This window comes from Triticum aestivum, chromosome 7A, assembly GCF_018294505.1.
Source record: "Triticum aestivum cultivar Chinese Spring chromosome 7A, IWGSC CS RefSeq v2.1, whole genome shotgun sequence".
Classification (NCBI taxonomy): Eukaryota; Viridiplantae; Streptophyta; class Magnoliopsida; order Poales; family Poaceae; genus Triticum; species Triticum aestivum.
The window spans coordinates 385510783-385533826 of record NC_057812.1 but is presented as its reverse complement, the minus strand read 5'-3'; the positions used below and the strand labels follow the sequence as shown (position 1 = coordinate 385533826).

At 44.7% G+C, this 23044-nt stretch overlaps 1 protein-coding gene across 1 annotated transcript; it reads left to right on the top strand.

Annotated features, from left to right (window-relative positions):
- The first annotated feature begins 2590 nt into the window (after nucleotides 1-2590).
- Nucleotides 2591-11021, top strand: LOC123146940 (probable WRKY transcription factor 4). The gene is made up of 4 exons (XM_044566201.1): nucleotides 2591-3050; nucleotides 4245-4918; nucleotides 5020-5166; nucleotides 10218-11021. Exons 1-4 carry the CDS (start codon nucleotides 2709-2711, stop codon nucleotides 10621-10623), a joined length of 1569 nt encoding a protein of 522 aa, XP_044422136.1. The 5' UTR covers nucleotides 2591-2708; the 3' UTR covers nucleotides 10624-11021.
- Nucleotides 11022-23044: the final 12023 nt, after the last annotated feature.

Below are 23044 nucleotides of genomic sequence, written 5' to 3'. Positions count from 1 at the left end.
GACATCTGGAGCATCCACATGGTAGAAGCCAAGCCCTGGGGCAGCACTCCCCACATACCTGGCAGATGTGTGGGTTTTCTTTCTGATTGGGCAAGCTTCCACCTTGTGGTTGGCCATCTTGCAGATAAAACAACTTCTTGGCTTGACACACTTGTCCACATGATGCCCAGGTTCACCACAGCCATAACAAAACACTTGAGAGTAGGACATCAGACCTGTAGATGCCGAGGCAGTTGGCAAGACCCGCTTCTTCTTCTTCTTCTTCTTGGACTGATTTTTCGAGTTGCTCTGCCCTCCAGTAGAGTTGTTGTTGTGGTCTGCGGTGGCACCAGGAGCCCCCTGATCTTGCAACACTCCTTGTTGTGGTGGGACAGGTCCAAACCATTGTTGTGGTGGCCCACCCCCATTGTTGTTGAGGGTACGGATGAGGGAACTAACCATGGAAGTTCCACGACGATGCCCCCCCTTGAAAACCATACCTGAAGAACTGAGGGGGCTAGCCCGGCGGCGGCTGCATCAGGTGCTGATCACATGGCCACTTCCCTAGTTGTCACCACGACTCCTTGTTTCTTGTTCCTTCCTCGCCCTCGTCCACCGTCAGCCATCTCTCCTTGCTTGTTGGCGGCGACAAGGTTGGAGAGGGAGGGATTCTTGGCTATGATAGGGTTTTCTCCCTCCTACCTTTATAGGCAACCACAACTAACGGTGGAATTCTTCCGTTGAGTCATCCAGCCCACACGACACGGGACCAGATGAGTTGTCTTCCACCTGCCCCCTTTTCTGCTTTTGAGGTTTCGCACAACTACGTCCCTAAATGAATTTGAAACCTCACACGCGTTGCATCACCAGCAGAGTTGGATTCATGTCGACATAAATCTCTTGACATAGGCTGGGGTCATCAGGCGCATGATCTCTGTTCTTCCCTGTGACATCAGGGGACTGATCCAAGACCAGGAGAGCTCCATTACTTTGCTCTCTAGTGTCATGGCCTGGAGCTCCAAAAACAGAGGCATCAGGAGCAACCCAACCTGACCTCCTCTGATCCACTACAGAGCTCACAGTAGTCGAGCAGAGTTGAGGAATTGCTCTCCCTCGCCCACAGTCGTGATGTCTATGATATGCTGAAAGTCGCAGTTCCTCACCATAGTTACCAGGCACCTTCCAAATGTTGGCTGACAGGAAATTGATATCCTCTTCACTACACCTTGCAAAGTTGCTCACTAGCATGGAACCGCCAAGCAATCTATCGTCTGCCCCGATGGTGTTGGGGTTGAGGCCTGAGGCAACTGAATCCGTAGAAATTAGTGTTGTTGATCTTCGTGAAATTTGTGTTACCTCTGGGTTTGCAGGCGGCGTGCGAGCTATTCCAACGCTGTTGCAGGAGATAGGAAAAGCAGGTGGTCTATCTGCTCCAACTCCGGTGGGCTCCTGGACGACATCAGCCTCGTGATGCATTCCCATCTCGCAGCCCGGAGTGGATCTTCCGATTCCCCTCGCTCCGCGCACAATTGACGAAAGCCTCTGGAGGTTTTGATGGGTGTGGCATACGACACTTCTCTTCCGCCGTGCCCTCGAAGTAGATCCTCCATGCTAGGTTTCACAGCTCTTGATTCGCCCGAGGTTTGCGGATCAGATCATATCGCTGGGGTATCGAGGAAGGATCTGGATCCTGCGTTGCATCCTCCAGCTTCCCTCCATTCCCGAGTGCATAGCGACCAGGAGAGGGTGTTGTCGCGGATCCGCGTTGCTTATTCCCTCCATCGCATCTCCCTTGTTTCCCGCAGGACCTCCGGCGAGACCGCTGAGAGCGCCCGCAACATCTTCGGAAGCGCCTGTACACGCTCGGGAGCGGGATCCGGAATCTCCTCCCCTCCCCAAGCCAAATCCCGGTAGATCTGCGGGTGTGGGCCATCGGCGAGGAGGGGGAACGGGCTTTTGGCGTCGCCGGCCTCGATGAGGGCGGTGGCGGCGGGCGGAGCGGGGGAAGTGGTGCGGAGTGGAGCGAGCCTTTCAACCATCCTCCGGGTTTGTGACGTTTTTCCGTTCCGGTACCGTATGTCTGCAGTTATTTCGGGCAAAATTGACAAATTTGACATATGGACGAAATCAAATCACAGAATGAACTGTCCGTGAAACTATTTCACGCGGCTGACCTTTTTGTGTGATGCCCGACACGAAGGCGCCACACTACACTGTGCAACGCCTCACAGATAAGCGCTACACGCCTGGCCAGCGTCGCACCCGTGTGATCCAAAAATTACTAAGTCAGTGTGCAGCGCCTAGCTTCTAGGCGTTGCACTAGTGGTTGTTTCATTTTGTAGTGCAATCACTAGTGCAGCGCCTGAGAGCTAGACGCCACACTATACAACGCAACGTCTAGCTTTTAGACTCTGCACAATGACTTAGCAATTTTTAGGTAGTCTGGGGTATAACGCTGGTCAGGCGTGTAGTGTGGCGCCTTCATGTCCCGTGTCACACAAAAAATCAGCCGCGTCAAATAGTTTCAGTGATTTGATTCCGTCTGCATGTCAAATTTGCCGTTATTTCGCTCGACTGGCAGATTTGCGGCGTTTCCCAGAGTTGCTCTAACCCACCCCTCGGGTCATTTCTAGTCAAAAGTTCCCCTTCCCCTTACCCACCTCCTCTCCCTCACGAACCCTCCTACTCTTCCAAACCCTAGCATTTTCCCTTCCCCTTTCGAGCTTCCCATGGCCGACGGCGAGCCGGAGGCGCCGGCAGAGGATAAACATCCATTCCCGGAGGCGTCGTCAGCCGATATGGAGAAGCACCCGCCGCCGGAAGCCCCCGAGGCGTCTCCGGCCGAGACGAAGCCAGAGAAGAAGGCGGTGACGGAGACGCAGGTGAAGGAGGTGAGCAAGTCGGGGCCGAAGGAGATAGAGAAAGAGGTGAAGGTGAAAGTGGAGAAGGAGAACGAAAATGTGGAGATCGAGGCGACGCTGCGGCCGACCGGAGCTGGGACGGAGGCTCCCCCCATCCTTGCGGTGCCGATGTTGGCCGTGCCGTGCTTCATAGCTCCTCCAGGGTTTGCGGTGCGTGTGTAGTTTCTGTCTTGGTTGCATATGATGCATTGAATGCGTTTGAAGTTTAGAGTTATCATGGTTATGGGTACGGCCTGCTCAGGTTGTGTCTGGACTAAATAAAGGATAAACACGGTATGGTGTTCAGTCGCTTGGGAAGATATGGTTAGTGCTAGCGCTGATACTGAAACAGTGGCGTACTTTGAAATTTGTGTTTAGTGCTTTTGGAACCTAGTTTGTTCGGCAGTCAGGACCAACAACTAACTGAAGTATGGTGATCTGTCATGTGATAGTTGGTTTCAGGAATGGTGCTAGACGAGGTGGATACTGGTGGGCATGTTTCATAACTCATGTGCCATTCTTAGGTTCCTTCTGCAGATATCAGGAGTGGGCTTGTTTCTATATTCGTAGTTCATAATTTCCGGGTGCCCGATCTAGAAGAGGTGGAGACTAGTGGCCATGTTTTGGAACTCATGTAGTTGGGCTAGATAGTGTTTGCGTGATTTTTTATTGCAACATATTTAGTCATCACTCTGTCACCGTTTCTGCTTATTGTTGCTACTGCCATATTTGGTGAGAAGGTTGGGTTGGTATCAATACTGTCAAAGAAGCAGAATTCCTTAGGGTTAAACTATCAAAGCACATAGATTGGTTGTGTTTTCAGTTCTCAGGTTTAGACGATCCTTATGGTATTTTCTGTACTTAGGTTGTTTGTTGAAGAAGTGTTGATATCTATTGTCGGACACAAGTTACAAAACAAAATTTGTGAACTTCAGCTTATCCTGCAATTGCAATTTAATTGTACTAGGAAAGTCTCATGATTTGGCCAATGGAGAAGACATATAGATATGCATATGCAGCTTAAGTTCATAATGTTGAATAAAAAACATTACAATAAATTTAGCAGAAGTGTGTGCTTGATTCAAGGAGCAATATCAATTCACTAATTGTATAAGTATGGGAGGTATAATTAGTCGTATACTTGCACCTCTTTGTAGTTGTTGCAATATACATTGTTTGTCACCGTACATGCTTATTGTCTTAATACTAGTAGATCACAGAAATGCAGTACTACATAGGTTTTTAAAAGAACCTTTGGGTTTGTATGTGAATGGATCCATATTATATTATCATCTTTTTTCCAGTCATTGTCCTTTATTTTGGTTTGTTCATTGGACTTGTAAAATATTATCTTTTTGAAAACAGGGCCAGTTTGCAATGAGCCATCAAGCAGCTTTGGCAAGTGTTACAGCTCAGGCACATATACAATTGCAATCACCAGCCTCATCTGCATATTCAGAAGGGCTGCCGAGTCCATTTCCACATCCTATAACACCTAAAGCTATTCGGCCACTGCAGCAAGCACCATCAGTAACTCAAGGAAGTATTGGAAGACCAATTGCAGAGAGGCCATCCTCATCTGAGTCAAAATTGCAACATCATGCAGCTGTAAATATTGTGGGTGATGGCTTCAATTGGAGGAAATATGGTCAGAAGCAAGTGAAAAGTAGTGATAATTCTAGGAGCTACTATAGATGCACAAATTCAAGTTGTTTGGCCAAAAAGAAAGTTGAGCATTGTCCTGATGGCCGTGTTATAGAAATCATATATAGAGGAGCACACAGTCATGAACCACCACAGAAGACCAGATTTGTAAAAGAGAGGTCGCTTCATATTTATGTTCCCCCCATAGGTGATGGAACTCTGCAACTTGTGAACACTGAAATTGTGGAATCCCGTACACCGACATGTAAATTAAACCAGAGTGCTGCCATCGAAAATTCTGAACAGCAGCTCTTTTGCTCAAGTGATTGTGAAGGGGATGTTGGTAACAAGTCAGAAGATGAACATCGTAGTGCAGAGTCGCAGCCAAAGCGAAGGTCATTGTGCTGTTGCACTATCTGTGCCATTCATATACTCATATTTTCGTTGTTTAGTTGTTCTTACCATTGTTTTCTTTATTATATTGTTCTTTGAACAGGATAGTTGAAGCCACAACATCTAACTTAACTCCAGTTCTCCGAACTGTCAGGGAGAGAAAGATTATCGTGCAGGCTGGGAAGATGAGCGATGGGTACAGATGGCGTAAGTATGGGCAGAAAATTGTGAAGGGAAATCCAAACCCCAGGTGTGTGTTGCTATTGCTTACCCATGGTTACTTCAGTGAATATATTAAACATTAAGGCTAGTTCTATTCAGGTGCTTATTAATGACGGTGCAGCTTAACCTCACTATGTAATATTTCTGAGAAAATTAGCTCAGTACCATCGCAAATATGCCTAAACTGACAAAAACATCTGGTGTGAGGATGACCAAACTGACAAAAACATCTGGTGTGAGGATGACCAGGGTTGTAAATACTGTCTTGGCAGCTGCCTAGGTGCTTAGTGGAACACTACTGTCAGTTCTAATTGCGAAGCTAGCAATGAGCAGAGGTGGAAGACAATGTTTTTTCGCTGCTTAAACTTCCACTGCTTTTCTGCATTCTCTCCTTTCTATTTATCAGACTTGTAGAAGGAAACTGGGGATGTGACCCCTAACTTTGCGCCGCCGTGATCCACAATGCTCGTGCCATCCCGTGAGCAGATCAACAGGGCAGAAGACTCGCTCAAGGCGGTTAAGCCTTTGAGCTAAACCAGCTAACTCACCAAGCCTAAGCTGACGGAAGAATACACAATAACAAAAGGGATGCCATGGCAGCAGAACCGGCAAGGTTTATTTCTAACATTCGCTCGAGGCGGTTAAGCCTTCGAGCTAAACCAGCTAAGTCGCCAAGCCTAAACTGACGGAAGAATGCACAATAACAAAAGGGATGCCATGGCAGCAGAACCGGCAAGGTTTATCTCTAACATTCTCCCCTCCCCCCCCCCCCCCCCCCCCCCCTATAAGCCTTGCAGTTCCTACTTTATTTTGTTGATGCCGATCCTGCTTCTCAGCTCTTGGAACCTGATTCTTCCAAGTGGTTTCGTCAGAATGTGCGCGAGCTGTTGATCAGTGACGATGCACTCCACCACGACCTCTTCCACGCACTCCCTGATGAAGTGAAAGCATAGGTCGATGTGCTTGCTCCTGTCGTGGTGAATGAGGCTCTTGCTTAATGAGATAGCTGATTTGTTGTCCACCTTTGGAATCGATGGACCCTCCTCCTCCCCAGTTAGATCCTTCAGCAACCGGGCTAACCGGACGACCTGACAAGCCATCGCTGTTGCTGCCATGCATTCAGCTCCGCAGGAACAGAGGGCCACCACACCACCCTCTGCTTCTGTGATTGCCAGCTGACCGGGTTGTTGTTGAGGAAGAAGAGCACGCCAGTAGTGCTCTTGCGCATGTCTGGATCACCGGCCATCTCACTGTCACAGTTTGACAGTGAAGAGCTGGAGCTCCTGATGTAGTGACAACCGTAGTCGATCGTGCCGGCGATGTAGAGCAGGATGTGCTTGACTGCCGTGAGATGCAAAGTGATCTTGGGACACTATAGGGGCCTTTTTGCAAAATAACACAGGTGCCCCCTTTTAATAAATTACGGAGAAGTCTGGGGTCATCTACGAAAACTGTGCTCAGATCCTTTTGTTCTTTCTCTTTTCCTTATTTTCCTTATTCTCGGCCAACCCCTTCGGTAGGCCTTTCCCTCGGCATGCCCGTTGGCCCAAAGGCCCAAGCTGCTCCACGTCGATGAGGCGAGGCGTGCGGCGGCATGCGTTCTGGGTGATGACATGGAGAGTGGTGGCATGCTGGTGCTGCTAGGCGGTTCGGCATATGGTGTGGCGGCCCGGCGCACAGATGGATGGCTACGTGTGCTTGCATTTAGGCGGCGCAACAATGCGGTGCGTGCGATCGAGATGATGAAGTGACATGTTCGTCGTGTGTAGTCGTGATGGGCAGCGTGTGTGGGTGCGACCGTTGGGTGGCGCCAACAAGAGTGGGCAGACGAAAATTTGATCTGTCTTAGATGTGGTTTGATTTATAGACACATGCACATGCACGTTAGTACGCTAGTGAATTTACTTTCGGTGCCAATTCGCTAGTCATATTTGCAGATCGTGTGAATGTGATACGCCACCACGTGCACGTCAGTGCACGTGCGTACCACCACTTCATCCGGATATATTCATCAACCTCTTCATGGTTAGCCATCCTTTTTGCATCTAGAGGGTCGTGTAATGCAACAATCAGATCTGATCTAGACGTGATAATTTTTTTTTTTTGAGAGAAATGATCTTCATGGGGAGGATCATGGGGATGATCAATACCTTTCGATCTTGTGAAGTTTGCTGTAAGTTGGTTTGTAGCCGTGAAGATCGTTGGTGCAGTTTTGCCAATCATCCTGGTGAGAGGGGTTTGTCGTTGATGATCTTGGCGTCAAGGTCACCTCCTCCCCATCCGCATCTTGGCGAAGCTCCATGCTGATAACATGTTGAGAGTATTGTGGAACGCAATGGGAAACTAGAGACGAAAAGCAGAAGGGAGACACAAAGTAGACACAAGATGTAGGATATTGGCTCTTATCTTTATAATTCAGATCTCTGGAATAGAACTACATTTGTTGAGTCATGCCCCTTAATAACAGGTGGTCTGCTAGGCGTATCCAAGTATGAATCCACCAACCTTTGGCTTGGGAAATGGGCATGACCCTAGTGGGGTCGGTTTCCAAAAGTATGGTTAAGGAAAACACAAATAAGCACTTAATAGTTTTTTAGTTGGACAGAAGAAAATACATGATGCATGTATGGCAAGACAATGTGCATTTTACTTTAATATCTTGACGAAGACTTAAATGTATAATTTTGTTTTCATCATTTTCTTAAGGAGTATGTGTTATATACATATCGGTCCATGACAATAAAAATATAGGCTAAATATTGGTCATATCATCCCACATATTGGTCTACACCGTCCTATATGTGTTAAAATGATAGTTCCGATATGATATGCTAAATCGGTAGACTGCTGAAACTGATATTAGAACCTTGCTTGCCCTCAGAGCATGCGCTTGGTACCTAATGTAGCGAGGGATTTAACAGACCATATAAAAGAATCATAACTCAATCGATGTGTTTTTTAGTTTGCATAAATTGTACCACGCATTTTTTAACTAATTTCTATATAGGTGCCTGGAAAACAGTCATGCCAACAATGCTGGCCACTCCCTTGATCAACATGCCCCCAATGGGTTGGGTTTGGATGGGTAGAGCTGAACCAGATCAATACCCATATCCATAAGTTCGTTTATTGCCCATCCGTGAAAGTATACATGGGCAGACATGGTCCGTACCCATACTCTCTGGATATCCAGCAATCCATGGATATCCATATCCATGCAACAATGAAAACAACAACCATAACAATATCTTACATATCATCAACAATAACTATAAAAGGTCACATAACACGGTAGACAATACACGTTAAGAGTTTTACATACATCAGAATTCAGAACTACAAATGACAAACCACAATATGGTTAATACTTACTCGAAAGGAAATTAGGACAGGTTATATGACATGTGTCACTGCCATGTGGGCCCTGCTTGTCAGATGGGTATCCATGGAGCAAGTTCTAAATCCATGCCCAACCCATGAGTTAGTATCCATCCGTCAAAATCCATGGGTAGAAAAGGTCCTCCAAACCTTTGTCCAACGGGTTGGATGTCCATGGATACCCGGATCCATCGATAATATTGACATCCCTAATATACTATGTGATTGCAGTGCCAATCATTTGTCCCTTTTCCGATGATAGTGTACACCTGAACTGTACCTGTGATCATGCTGTTTCACCTATTGGCCATTGAGTTTGTGGTCAATGCAATAGTATGGGGGTGACATGAGCAGTAACTTAAAGGGATGTGTATAGTACCAACACAATAATACTAATGAGTATGAGCATAGTAGCTATAGGATTAAGTCTAGGGATGGTCTTGCCCCAGTGGCATTTGGTGTGATGCCGAGTGAGTGCGTGCCGCCAGCGCTCTCGAGCCGCGCTTGGTGGCTAGGGGCCGCTGTACTGCTGTTTCTGCTGCTCCATGGGGGGCTGGCAGATACAAGCGGCAGGGCCAGCGTGCTCCTAAATAAGCTCGACGAGGTTCCTGATCCGGCGGAGGGGCCCCGCCTCGTCCTCGACCCCAGCAGTTACCGCGGTGGTGGAAGCAGGGTTGAGGACGAGTGGAGCACCAAATTCCGGCGATTGGGTTGGAGCTCATACACACCGGTGCTTGTGGAGGTATGGCGCCAGCTGAGGCCTCTGGCTGTGGCGTTCAGCCGCCGATTTTAATCTCCCTGCCGGTGTATCTTCTGGCCGAAAGGCGGCTGTGTGGAGCTTTGGCTGCTACAGATCGGCGCCGGCTCCTCTTCTTCCTCCTGGCCTGGTGCCATATCACGAGGCAGTGCAGTCTAAGCTTGGAGTCCATCACCTCTTCCACCGGTTTCCTTGGGAGCTGGTGGGGCGTGGTGGCGACATCACCACACCGAGTGGTTTCGTCCCTGGTGGTGGCAACGCTGCATCCGAGCGAAGGACCAATGTTGGACCTGGTTGTAATCTAAAATCTTGCTATGGGGTCCTCCGTGCAAAATGTCAGGGACTTGAGTGTACTTTTCTTTTCTTTGAGTCTTTTTCCGAGCTTTGTAATGTCACCGCCCTAAAATAATGTAGCTCCCTGGATCCTTTGGAATCCATCTCTGTTCAAAAAAAAAAAAAAAACTAATCAGCGTACCATTGGCAATTTGTTTACTAGATGTGCACTAAAAGACGGACATTGGTTTACTAGATGCACTCTGGACATTGTTTCATTCATTGAAGCTCTTCTGTGAAACCCATCATGCACTGTATTCATCGAGGCACCCAATCGTTGCATTTAGTTGATTGGTGCTCCATACGTGAGTTGTGCTTCAGAGAAATTTGATATACATTTGCTCAAATTTACGCATTTTTCTTGTGCTATAATCGTGCAGCCTGTGTCCATATATCACTGGTTACCCACGCATTTATATTTTTTAGCTTTCTTATCATACATTTGGAATCTGCTAGAGATCATTTGTCTATGGTTTAATGTGGATATGCATATAAATGAATTGATAGCGATTCTGTCGGTTGCTAAAAAGAATATGAATATTATTTTATTATTCTCTGCCCTGCGTGAAGTATTGTTTTATTGAAATTGCTTTCTTGCTCAACCTCCGCAGGAGCTATTACCGCTGCACACATGATGGGTGCCCTGTCCGTAAGCATGTCGAAAAAGCACCAGATGACATAAACAATATGGTAGTAACCTATGAAGGTAAGCACAATCATGGTCAACCATTTAGAAGCAGCAACGAATCAAGGGATGAATCCGTCTCTGTGATCACTCCAGCAATGACAATCACTGAGCAACCCAGTACAGTGTCTTCAACATCGGGTCAGAAGCTTCCAACCAGCACAGAGAAGGCCGCTGACAGTGAGTCCACCATGGACACAACTTTAGAACTTGGAGGTAAGAAGCCACCAGAGAGCGCACAAACCCCGCGCAGCATGAAAATTAATCCAGACGGCCTGAAGAATCCCCTCCTGAAAGATACTTCTGCAGCAGTTCCTGTCCAAAACAATTAATTTGTGAGGATAGGTTTGATTCAACTAATGCATTAGTTTGTGTTATTTATATTTATTGGTTATGTGAGCTGTTGTTGGGTTAGCTTCTGTATATGAGATGAGGGTCAGCATCGTGCGGAGCATCACCGGATTGCCAGAAGTTGGGACAGAGAATCTAGGTTCAGGAAGCCATGATGAAACTTACAGTTGTCCCTTTGTATAGATTTCCAATCCTTACCATGTATAGGTACTGTAATCGCTTCTGAGGCTAAGCAAAAAGGAGACAAAGAACCTTCTTCATGTGTGGAGTGCTCTTTAGCTGTATTGTTCTAGTTGGATTGATCACAAACTTTAACTGATCTGAGATATGATGTATTCATCTGTCGTTATATTCATGGTGTATGCAAGTTGACAGTCTATGGATACAACGCTACACTGTTTGTTGACTACGTGCATTGACATGTTACATTAAATTCCAGTACGCTTTTGTGATCCTCCCAAGATACTGCTGAAGAACTTGTGTACATCCTAAAACATAGGTTGATGTTAGAGATTAATCGTTGTGGTGTAGCAGGTTTAGAGGTTTTCTCGGAGGTGAAATTTAAACTTCATAATTTGCATGTCTAAAGAGTCGGAGTACATTCTTCATAACTTGTTAGAGCATCTAGATCCCGGAAAACGACTCGGCCTGGAAAATAACAGCCGTTTTACGGTTCCATGGTGAAAAAAAAGACCCGAGCAGGTCCTGAAAAATGCCAGCCCGGATTTTCTTCTTCTGGGGGAGCAGTACATTCGACCCTGAGTGCCGCATATGTGCAGTTTTTGTGAAGAATTGATTGTAAACGAACAAGAGAGTCAAACAAATGAATCGATAAGATACTTTTCCATTGATGATTGAACACTTATATACAGGGGGAACGGACGCACCCAAAGGATGCGAAGGTTTAGAAGGCGGTTCCTCGAGGCGATGCTCCAGAAATGATATGTCGGTTCCACACCGAGGGGATATCCACGTGCGGTTACAAGTAGAGATTGAATTAACTAAATACATTAATTAATTAAATTCTAACACTCCCCTTAATCTTTACTTGTCCTTGAGCGTGTTCATCATCTTGAAATAGTCTCCTCTAAAAAAACCCAGTGGAAAAAATATGAGAAGTAGTGTAGGATATATTGGTAAAACTCCTTCAAACCCATTGGGAAAAATAAGGAGAAAAAGTTCCAACATATAATGAGTATTGCCTCTGTTAACTCGATATGAAGTGCATCCATAGAATTTGGAGGACAATAAATATGTCGTATATACTTTCCTAAAACCCCCGTTGGAGAAAACGGAAAATATGACATATAATCTTGTGTTGATATTACCTCATTGAAACCTTTATGAGAACGTGTATAGTAAACTCATGAGGGAAAAAAAAGTATAATATGATGCATTGAACAGGAATAATCCAGAAAGATACTCCCCCTGATTCTTGCAAAATTAGAAGCCGTCACATACCAATTCCATGAACACATTTCTGCAACATAGAAGTTGGTAGAGACCTGGTGAACAAATCAATCGAATGATTTGACTTGCAAGATATGCAATATAATGATATTGCTTATTATGTAACCTGTTTGCATCCGGGCAACACAAGAAACATTATCTTTGAGATAATGGTTGGTGGATGTAGCCATGAGGTCTGTTTGAAAGACTCTTCATGAGAGGGCTACCACACCTAGTAGGAACACTAAGCTTGTCTACGATTTGACATAGTGGGGATCTGATCGATGTATCTAATGATATCGGTGTTCACATTTCCATGAAACTGAAAAACCAGGACAAAATGTTTGATGCCTTGGAGATATCGAAAGATATTCTTGAGTACCAACCAATTGTGTTTGGTGAATCCAATGGCATTGTGGAACGTTGAGTCCCAATATCTCATTTCCATTGTCTCATGGTCTAAATAGATCTTTCTCTACGTCTAGAGAATGAACTCCCATGAGAGTTATGAATGGATAAAATTTGTCCATAATGAATTTCTCCAACATATTATGGATATAGACAACATAGTATACCATAATGTATGAATGAAGGTGCTCAATTTGTAGTAACGAGCGGTATTTTGGTTTATCCAAATCCTTCATTTTAAACTCCGTCATTTAGATGATTACATGTGTAGTCATTGCAGACACATAAACATGGATAATCATCATTGTAGGAGTAATCCTTGTGAATAAGGAACTTACTACGTCGGTTGTACCAAATGTACCGACGATAATAATAAGTCATATGGTAGCTTATTGATTTATCACGATGTATGTTGCATTTTGTACTTCGATTCGGAATTAAGGTTCCGTCGGGAACCATCTATATCTGAATCTAGTGATCTACATGGATATGTAATCACTACATCTATCAACCGCATAGATAGATGATTTTGTACTGCCAATGATATAAGTTATTGAAAAGAGATTCCACCTCTGGACAATAGTTGGGTATCTGCATGAACCCTTGTGCTACAATACTTGCTCTTTGTTTCACCACCTCGTTGTTCTCAATTCTGTTTCCAGAAGAAAACTGGTGTAGGTATTGCTTATGAATACCTTCCCATTATTGAGCAAGATCATTTCTATCTAGATTATACCCTTTGCTTGAGTTCAGTCCGAGTGTTGTTCACATTTTGCCATGGCCATGGTCTTTGGATCTGAATCACTTGAGAGGTTTTTCAATCTAGTTGAGAAATGTATGTCGACAATTGTAGACTTCTGGTTATATGTTTCTCCAGAATCTATATATCAATATATAGTTGATGGAAATATCGTTACCCATGGTGACTGCTCGCGATTTCCCAATGCGATTGAGTCGGGTATTCTGATGTCCCGGTCATTGAGTGCACTATGACCTGGGTTGGTGGAGATTTCCCATCCACTGGGTGTATACTACCCATTAGGTGTCTGTCAACGTGAAGTTGACTTGCATTTACTAATTCACAGGCCTTGATATTCTTGCTTGCGAGAAGCTAAATCCTGATGTACTTCTGCCATACATCTCCCCCTGTTCCTTTGAACGGGGAGTGGAGTGGATTTTGTTGGTACCTCCACTCTTTTAGGCATACTTTTGCAAGATTGTAGGATTGTGTGACACCTTTATAGTCAGTAAATGAATCTAGCAGGTTGTTTGCAATGTGTTGCAAATCTTCTGAACGCATAGTTCTGATCTTTGAGTACGTGGATATGATGCAGAAATGTGTTGAATATTCCACTAATTTCCTGGCTTCTTTATGGTACTTGAAATCTCCCCCTAATGCCTGGAAATGTTCCTCATTGAATCAGCATACTGGCCTTGAATAACTCCCCATGCAAAGGGCTTGAGGTATTGATGAAAATATAGTTATTCCTCACATAGATTCCAACTATATGTTGAGGGGCCAATGTTGTATGCTGGGGTGGTGATATCGGTGTGTAATCGAATTACCGCAGATGGGAAATACTTGGTAGATTTCCATGTATCAAAGATAGAGGGGAATAACATTATGCAGTTTGGTCATGAGAGTGTAAAACTGCATGACTCCAACGTAAAGTTGGTTTGTTGCAATTCCAAAGTAAAGATAATGAAATGAGCTTAACTCTTTGGATAGGATTCTACCAAACCATTTTGAGTCTAGACATTACAACAAATTGCTAAACTTCAATCCAAAGGCCATCGAGAAGGCCCTCAAGGAGAATTCTGCAATGTTATCCATTCGATTTGCTTGAAATCGATGTCAGGATAATGAGCCAATGGTTTCGTGTGAATAAATCACACACTTAAGACCATCATGTAGATATGTCTTTTAGAACCATGGAATACCTGAATAGTCTATTCAATGGATGGGAAGAGCCACTTACCTCAACTTGATGCATTCAAGGAGTCTGAGTGGTTCAACATACACTTTAAGGTGCATGGACCTTAAAATTAGCTTCCCTGTGTCACTTGTAGTGCACATAAAATCCAAATGTTGTTAGAATTTAGCATCATAATAATCATAAACTATTGAAATTGCTGATAGTTTTGGTTTCAACCCAATGTCTCGATGGCCAAGGCGAGTATGCCAAGTTTGTCATGTACAAGACACTCTGGAAAACTATCTTGTACGCAACATGTGCTACGGGTTGTGTCGTATGTGTAGTACAATCCAGATGATACAAAGAGAATGTGCTTGCCATATCCATTGCATATGGTAAAGAGAAGTTATTTCTCTTTGTTGTCATCATAAGTTTCGCTATGAAAACTATTTTGACGGATACCTCCATAGTTTAGTAGGGTACGAGTTAAACTTGGAAAGCAATGAAGCATCCCAACGTTACTCGAGTACCCACAGGGATAGTAAATATGACTCGAGTTGAGCCAACAAATACCTCATCGCATCTAGTGATTTTAAAATATCTCTTTTCTCTCAATGAGAGTGGAAACATTGGACATCCCTGAGTATAGAGTTTATGGTGCATATGTCCACAAGGCACAAATCATTTTTCATCAGATTGACTCCCGTAAAAATCTATAGATAGACATGAAGATTCTCAAGAAAATCACTGTCGGGTATATAGAATACATACTAATGAATTTGTATCAAAGTGCTGATACAATATATTGTGATATACAATATATGATGACAACAATAATCATGTTCTTATTAGAACATCATAAATGGACATAAATAAATAGATCACTAAGAAGACTAAGGGACTAAATGTATAGTCTCCAAACATGTCGGTTGATGCATATTCAACCATCATGCTCTCCATGCTCATAGGGTCTCGTGACAGCTTGATGGTGTCACGTTGAGGGTTTGAAGTGTGTTTCAAATCATTACCCTTGAGGTCCTTCGTGTCCCGGTGGCGTGGCTTGGATTGCACACGCTATCCCATGAGATGCAAGACTGATTTTGATGTCCATGACCCGCTTAAGTAAGTTGTGACCATTGAGGGCAAGAGCCTCAAATTGTTAGCCATCGATTACTTATAGAGGCAAGCCAGAGATAATTAATTTACAAGAAGTAAATCAAAGACCATCATGGTTGATGTTGTATTGACCTTAGCAAAATTAATGGGTATTTCAAGAAGTCATCTTGAAACCATTAATGTGAATCTCAAATTGCTAAGTATGACACCTTGAAGATAATCTTCAAAATGAAGTAGATCCCGCAACACTAGGGAGTATAATCTAATGAAATTAGTAGATACTCACTCGTAATGCCTTATGTCATGACTTAAAAAAATATGTGGGAGAGCACTTTGTAAAGCAATTATAATGTCAAAATGACAAAATATAGGCTTTAACAGTAGTGGTGATAATCTGCAAAGCAGTAGATTTACACACTACCTTGTGATCCCAACACATCGATTTGAAAAACAACACTTAGAATTTTGCATCTTTATTTGCAAAAATTGAAAACCTTAATTGCAAATAGACGTATTAATCTCGACATGTGGTGAACATGGAGATATACATCATAGAAATATTCCGGAATACATTGTATTCGACGGAGAAACAGTACTGTAGAAGTACTTAATTTATCTTTGCAAGAGATCGGAAATCTCAATTGCAAATATATGTAATTAATCTCGACACGTGTTAAACGTGAAGATATATAACATCAATTTAGGATCTGGAATACATTGATATTCAACAGAAGACAATACTAGATGCACTGATTTTAACAGTTTAAAGCGGGAACTAACCATCGCTTAAAAATACTGTTAAAGCACAAATGAACTTAAAGCTGAAATGTGCTAGACGGCATGTTTTAGCCGCTCATGGGCCATGGCTTAATTATCAACCACATGCGCGTATGCCATGTGAAGGCATGTGTGGCAGCCCACGGTCTGGTCAACCGAAGAGATAAGGAAACAAGTCCCCACTAGAGATGAAATCTCCAGCGCTGGATCCCTCACTCACGGAGACTACCATAGAAATCCTCTCGCTTTAGGGGCTCCATGTACCTATGCGCCAGAGCGGCTGCTTGACGGCGAGGTCTTAGGAGAAGGCCGATAAGACGGCGGCGGACGCCAGAGCGTGGCGCAGGCGAAGGAGTGGCGGGCGTCGGGGACGGCATGCGCGACAGCCGGCAGTGTCCCAACCACATCGCTGGCTTCAACTTCAACAATCGCAGGGGTTGGAGACGGCAGCGCCGCGGTTTCGTCGTCGTCGTCGTCGATTATGACGGCACCGTCTAGCCGACTGGTGCTCAAGTCCCGGCGCGGCGGTCGATGGAGGCCATGGCGCGGCCGTAAAGCCTCTCCGCGAGCCTGCTCCAGCCCGCGTTGGCGTCGGCGTGTTTTGCAAACGCCACGGGCACGAAGCCAGGAGGCCGCGGCTGAGCACGGGAGCGCGGCGCGGCTGGGCAGCGGCCATGGGCAGGAGGGCGCGCAGCCGGGCGGCCGGGCGCGGGGGCGCGTTGCAACGCGGAGGCCGTGGTCTGGGGCGCGGCGCGGAGGGCGCAAGTCCGGCGGTGCGGACGGGCACGTGAGCGTGGCCGAGGCACGAGGCTGCCGACGCGGTCAGACGACGATGGCGCAAGGCGCGGCGTGGCCGGGCGGAGCCGGCCACGGCCTGGCGTGGGCGGCACGCAGAGGCCGGGGAGCGGCGTTGACGCGGCCAGGAACGGCCACGGCCGGCGACGAGGGCGCGAGGCGCGGCCGTGCGGCAAGTTTTGAGGCCCGTGCTCTCAGTTACGAGCGTGCTGATAACGTGTGAAGAATCGATTGTAAACGAACAAGAGAATCGAACAAATGAATCGATAAGATACTTTTCCATTGATGATTGAACACTTATATACAGGAGGAACGGACGCATCCAAAGGATGCGAAGGTTTAGAAGGCGGTTCCTGGAGGCGATGCTCCAGGAACGATACGTCGGTTCCACACCGAGGGGATATCCACGTGCGGTTACAAGTAGAGATTGAATTAACTAAATACATTAATTAATTAAATTCTAACAGTTTTTACGGTCCCATTTCCAGCTTCCCCTATCGTTATGAAGGCGGGGCGGAAGTTTCAGCCGTGCCCTCCATTTTGCCGCCGCATCTCGCCGTCGATTCTTGTTGCCCCGGCCACTCCGTGCCGTCGAGTAGTTCTGCCGCCCTCCGCCGCATCTTTCTCACCACTTTGTGAGCTCGCGGGTGGCCATTCCTTCCCGCGGTTGCGTGGTCGCCGCCACCGTCGTTGTGGAGCTTTGCTTGAACCCTTGTTGCGGTCAGAAGAGGTTGGTTCGGGCGCGATTGAGCCGCAGATTCATGTTAGCAGCCGCCGCGCCCGCCGGGCACCGCGGGTTTGGGGCCGGGCCTCGTGGGGAAGTAGGGGCGGCGGGTTTGCTACCGACCGGCGGTGGGGAAGAAGCAACGCCGTCCTTGCAGCCAAAAGTAATTTTTCTAGTGATTTTCATGGGTATTAATTTAGGAGACGAGCGATATGTAGATTAAATTATGGATTTTTTTAGATGGATAATGATTGGAGTTCGTCGTCGTCGTCGTTGGAGTCGGATGATTTCGACATAGCGGATTTTTTTGGCGATTATGTGGAGTGATACGTCTCTGTCGTATCTATAATTTTTGATTGTTTCATGTCAATATTCTATAACTTTCATATATTTTTGGCAGCATTTCATATTATTTTTGGGACTAACATATTGATCTAGTACCCAGTGTCAGTTCCTGTTTGTTGCATGTTTTTTGTTTCGCAGAATATCCATACCAAACGAAGTCTAAACGCGATAAAAATATACGGAGAATTATTCTAGAATATATGTGATTTTCAGAAAGTGAAATCAACGCGAGATGATGCCCGAGGCTAGGGCTGGACTAACAAGCTACTCGACTCGTTAAGCTTGTGATCTTAAGCTTGCGATCGTTAAGCTCATGATCGTTAAGTTCGTTAACTTTACCGAGCTCAAACTCTTGATCGGCTCGGTTCGTTAAATACTCATTAAGCTCGTGAGCGCTCACGAGCGCTCGTTACAGTTTACAATAATATAGAAGCATTCCATCATATATTCAATATTTAAACATATAACAAAGTAGTAATGCATCAACCTTTGCCAAATTTATACTTTCCAAATAGTAGCAAATAACGCAGCAACCAATAGCTAGCAGCAACACACAATGACACAATAAAATAACATTTGAACAACGACACAAAGTGACACAATCATAAGTCAAACCACCATTGACAAAGACAAGTACAGGACTTCAAAAGATAAAGCCGAACATGGCTTAGACGCTGATGCCGTCGGTGTTGGATCGAGTTCGATGAGCAGACTAGCAGTACATATTATATTAACTACTTCACCACTTCAGCATGACACTTCATCAACATAAGGTCTTACATAAATAATAATGACCGAAATAAAATGATAGCTGCTAGATAAGGAAATGCAAAGTAGCGCCTGCTCCTCACATAAGTTGCTCATCAGTTCATCTTCCTACATAGACATAGAGAAATTCACTAGTTATGATGCAAGCAAATATACAATGGTACAGCAATACAATCACTCTCAATAAAAATATGGGAAGCCTACTAGTTGCTTTCCGTCGTATCTTCAGGAAATGGAATGAACTCGACATCATCATCATTGCCCTCTTCCTACAAAGGTAAGTGCAAATATGCAATTTCAGTTAACATTTAGCAAGAGTCTAAGGTTACAAGAAGATAATACACAATAGAGAACACGTAATATTACCACTATAATTGTAGGCTTAAGCTGCTTTTCTTTTGATCCCTTGATGTAGCTAGAAGCACACACAAGGCCTCAACCATGTTTGGGCTGAGAGAGCTACGATAGTCATCGAGAATTCTGCCGCTCGTAGAGAATGTTGACTCTGATGAGACACTAGTTGCTGGTATAGTCAAGAACTTCTTTGCCATCTTTGCCATGATAGGATATCTATGAGCATTCAACCTCCACCAATCAACTATGCTGAACTTTGGATCTAGAATTGGATGGGTTTTGTCTTCAAGGTAACTGGTCAATTCAGATTTAGATGGCTCTGAATTTGTCTCCTCTAGGAAGGACTGAAACCCACTTGACAATGAGGACATGGATGTACTTGTTTGCCTACTAGATATTGAACTCTGTTCATTATTGTTGCCAGCCTCATTCTTGTGATTTTCCATCTCATAAGTAGCATACAGATCAAAGAATTTAGATTTCCTCGGCCTCACTACTGCCCTTCTCTTTACCATACATTTTCTTAAAACAGTAATCAACAAGTTTCATCTTAAACCTAGGATCAAGAATGGTGGCATTGACCATGACATTGTTCTTTTCCTTTTTTGTTTTTCCCACTGTTTTCATTTCCCTCACCTTCACTATTGCTTTCCCAATATTTATCAAACTTATCAAGCATTGCTTCTCCCATCTTTTTGAAGTTTGCATTCAAACCCATGGTATGCTCTACGATAGCAATCTTAACATTCATGATATATGGATAAAAAATGTTGGCAGTGGGATAGTTAGATCCTGATAATACAGTTGTTACCTCAGCAAACGATTTCAAGATGGGTTGAATCTTTTCATATAATGCCCACTCTTCATCTCCAGGCTACCATTTGTAGGTAGCATCTACCTCTGCATACTCCTTGAAAGCAGCCCTATACACAGTGCAAGCCTCTAGCATTCTGCATGTAGAATTCCATCTAGTAGCAACATCCATGCATAAACCTCTCCCAACTTCCATATTCAAAGACTTGCAAACCATCAATAATTTGTACATGCGTGTTGGAGATTTTTTCAAATACTTGACAGTATCCCTAAGCTTATTAATCAAAGTTTGCAATAGAGCAATGCCATCATTCACTATCAAATTGACAATGTGCGTAGAATAGTGAACATGGAAGTACTTAGGAATAAATTTAGTTGTTTCCTAGCAATGATCTTGTCCATCCGTCTCTTAGCAGCATTATCATTTGAGGAAGCATTATCCATAGTGATTGTCATGATCTTATCTTCTATTTTCCATTCTTGGCAACACTCAAAAACTGCTTGAGCTATGACACTACCCGAGTGAGGTGGATCTAGCTCTATGAAGTTCAAAACACGACATTGCATGACCCAATCATCATGTATGTAGTGAGTGACCACAACTAGGTATGAGAGAGTTTGGTTTGAAGCCCATAGATCACGTGTCAAATTAATGCTTTCGGCAGACTTTAGTTGCTTTTTAAGGATTTCTTTCTCGGAAAGATACACCTTCATGCATTCAGCTCTGATTTTCTTCCGACCAATGAACTTGTAGTACACATTCGTATATCTCATGAGGATATTGAACCAAGCATGTGAAGGAAATATGCCCTAGAGGCAATAATAAAGTTATTATTTATTTCCTTATATCATGATAAATGTTTATTATTCATGCTAGAATTGTATTAACCGGAAACATAATACATGTGTGAACACATAGACAAACAGAGTGTCACTAGTATGCCTCTACTTGACTAGCTCGTTAATCGAAGATGGTTATGTTTCCTAACCATAAACAAAAGAGTTGTTATTTGTTTAACGGGATCACATCATTAGGAGAATGATGTGATTGACATGACCCATTCCATTAGCTTAGCACCCGATCGTTTAGTATGTTGCTATTGCTTTCTTCATGACTTATACATGTTCCTATGACTATGAGATTATGCAACTCCCATTTGCCGGAGGAACACTTTGTGTGCTACCAAACATCACAACGTAACTGGGTGATTATAAAGGAGCTCTACAGGTGTCTCCAAAGGTACATGTTGGGTTGGCGTATTTCGAGATTAGGATTTGTCACTCCGATTGTCTCTGGGCCCTCTCGGTAATGCACATCACATAAGCCTTGCAAGCATTGCAACTAATGAGTTAGTTGTGAGATGATGTATTACGAAACGAGTAAAGAGACATGCCGGTAACGAGATTGAACTAGGTATTAAGATACCAACGATCGAATCTCGGGCAAGTAACATACCGATGACAAAGGGAACAATGTATGTTGTTATGCGGTCTGACCGATAAAGATCTTCATAGAATATGTGGGAGCCAATATGAGCATCCAGATTCCGCTATTGGTTATTGACTGGAGACGTGTCTCGGTCATGTCTACATTGTTCTCGAACCCGTAGGGTTCGCACGTTTAAGGTTTCAATGACAGTTATATTATGAGTTTATGATTTTTGATGTACCGAAGGAGTTTGGAGTCCCGGATGAGATCGGGGACATGACGAGGAGTCTCGAAATGGTTGAGACGTAAAGATCGATATATTGGACGACTATATTCGAACATCGGAAAGGTTCCGAATGATTCGGGTATTTTTCGAAGTACCGGAGAGTTACGGGAATACGTATTGGGACTTATTGGACCATACGGGAAAGAAGAAAAAGGGCCTCAAGGGTGGCCGCACCACTCCCCTTGGTCTGGTCCGAATTGGACTAGGGAAGGGGGCGCCCCCTTCCTTCCTTCTCCTTTTCCCTTCTCCTTTTCCTATTCCATATGGGAGGTGGAATCCTACTAGGACTAGGGAGTCCTAGTAGGACTCCACACTTGGCGCGCCCCCTCCTAGGACCGGCCTCCTCCTCCCTTGCTCCTTTATATACGGGGGCAGGGGGGCACCTCTAGACACAAGTTGATCCACATGATCATATTCTTAGCCGTGTGCGGTGCCCCCTTCCACCATAATCCTCGATAATATTGTAGCGGTGCTTAGGCGAAGCCCTGCGACGGTAGTACATGAAGATCGTCACCACGCCGTCGTGCTGATGGAACTCTTCCCCGACACTTTGCTGGATCAGAGTCCGGGAATCGTCATCGAGCTGAACGTGTGCTAGAACTCGGAGGTGCCGTAGTTTCGGTGCTTGATCGGTCGGGCCGTGAAGACGTACGACTACATCAACTGCGTTGTGCTAACGCTTCCGCTGTCGGTCTACAAGGGTACGTAGATCACACTCTCCCCTCTCATTGCTATGCATCACCATGATCTTGCGTGTGCGTAGGATTTTTTTTGAAATTACTACGTTCCCCAACAGTGGCATCCGAGCCTGGTTTTATGTGTTGATGTTATATGCACGAGTAGAACACAAGTGAGTTGTGGGCGATATAAGTCATACTGCTTACCAGCATGTCATACTTTGGTTCGGCGGTATTGTTGGACGAAGCGGCCCGGACCGACATTACGCGTACGCTTACGCGAGACCGGTTCTCCCGACGTGCTTTGCACAAAGGTGGCTAGCGGGTGACAGTTTTCTCCAACTTTAGTTGAACCAAGTGTGGCTACGCCCGGTCCTTGCGAAGGTTAAAACAACACCAACTTGACAAACTATCGTTGTGGTTTTGATGCGTAGGTAAGATTGATTCTTGCTTAAGCCCGTAGCAGCCACGTAAAACTTGCAACAACAAAGTAGAGGACGTCTAACTTGTTTTTGCAGGGCATGTTGTGATGTGATATGGTCAAG

Coding starts and splice junctions, on each gene's coding strand:
- LOC123146940 (XM_044566201.1), top strand. CDS start 2,709: ATGGCCGACGGCGAGCCGGAGGCGCCGGCAGAGGATAAACATCCATTC. Junction 4,919..5,019: donor GAGTCGCAGCCAAAGCGAAG/GTCATTGTGCTG, acceptor TTCTTTGAACAG/GATAGTTGAAGCCACAACAT. Junction 5,167..10,217: donor AAGGGAAATCCAAACCCCAG/GTGTGTGTTGCT, acceptor CAACCTCCGCAG/GAGCTATTACCGCTGCACAC.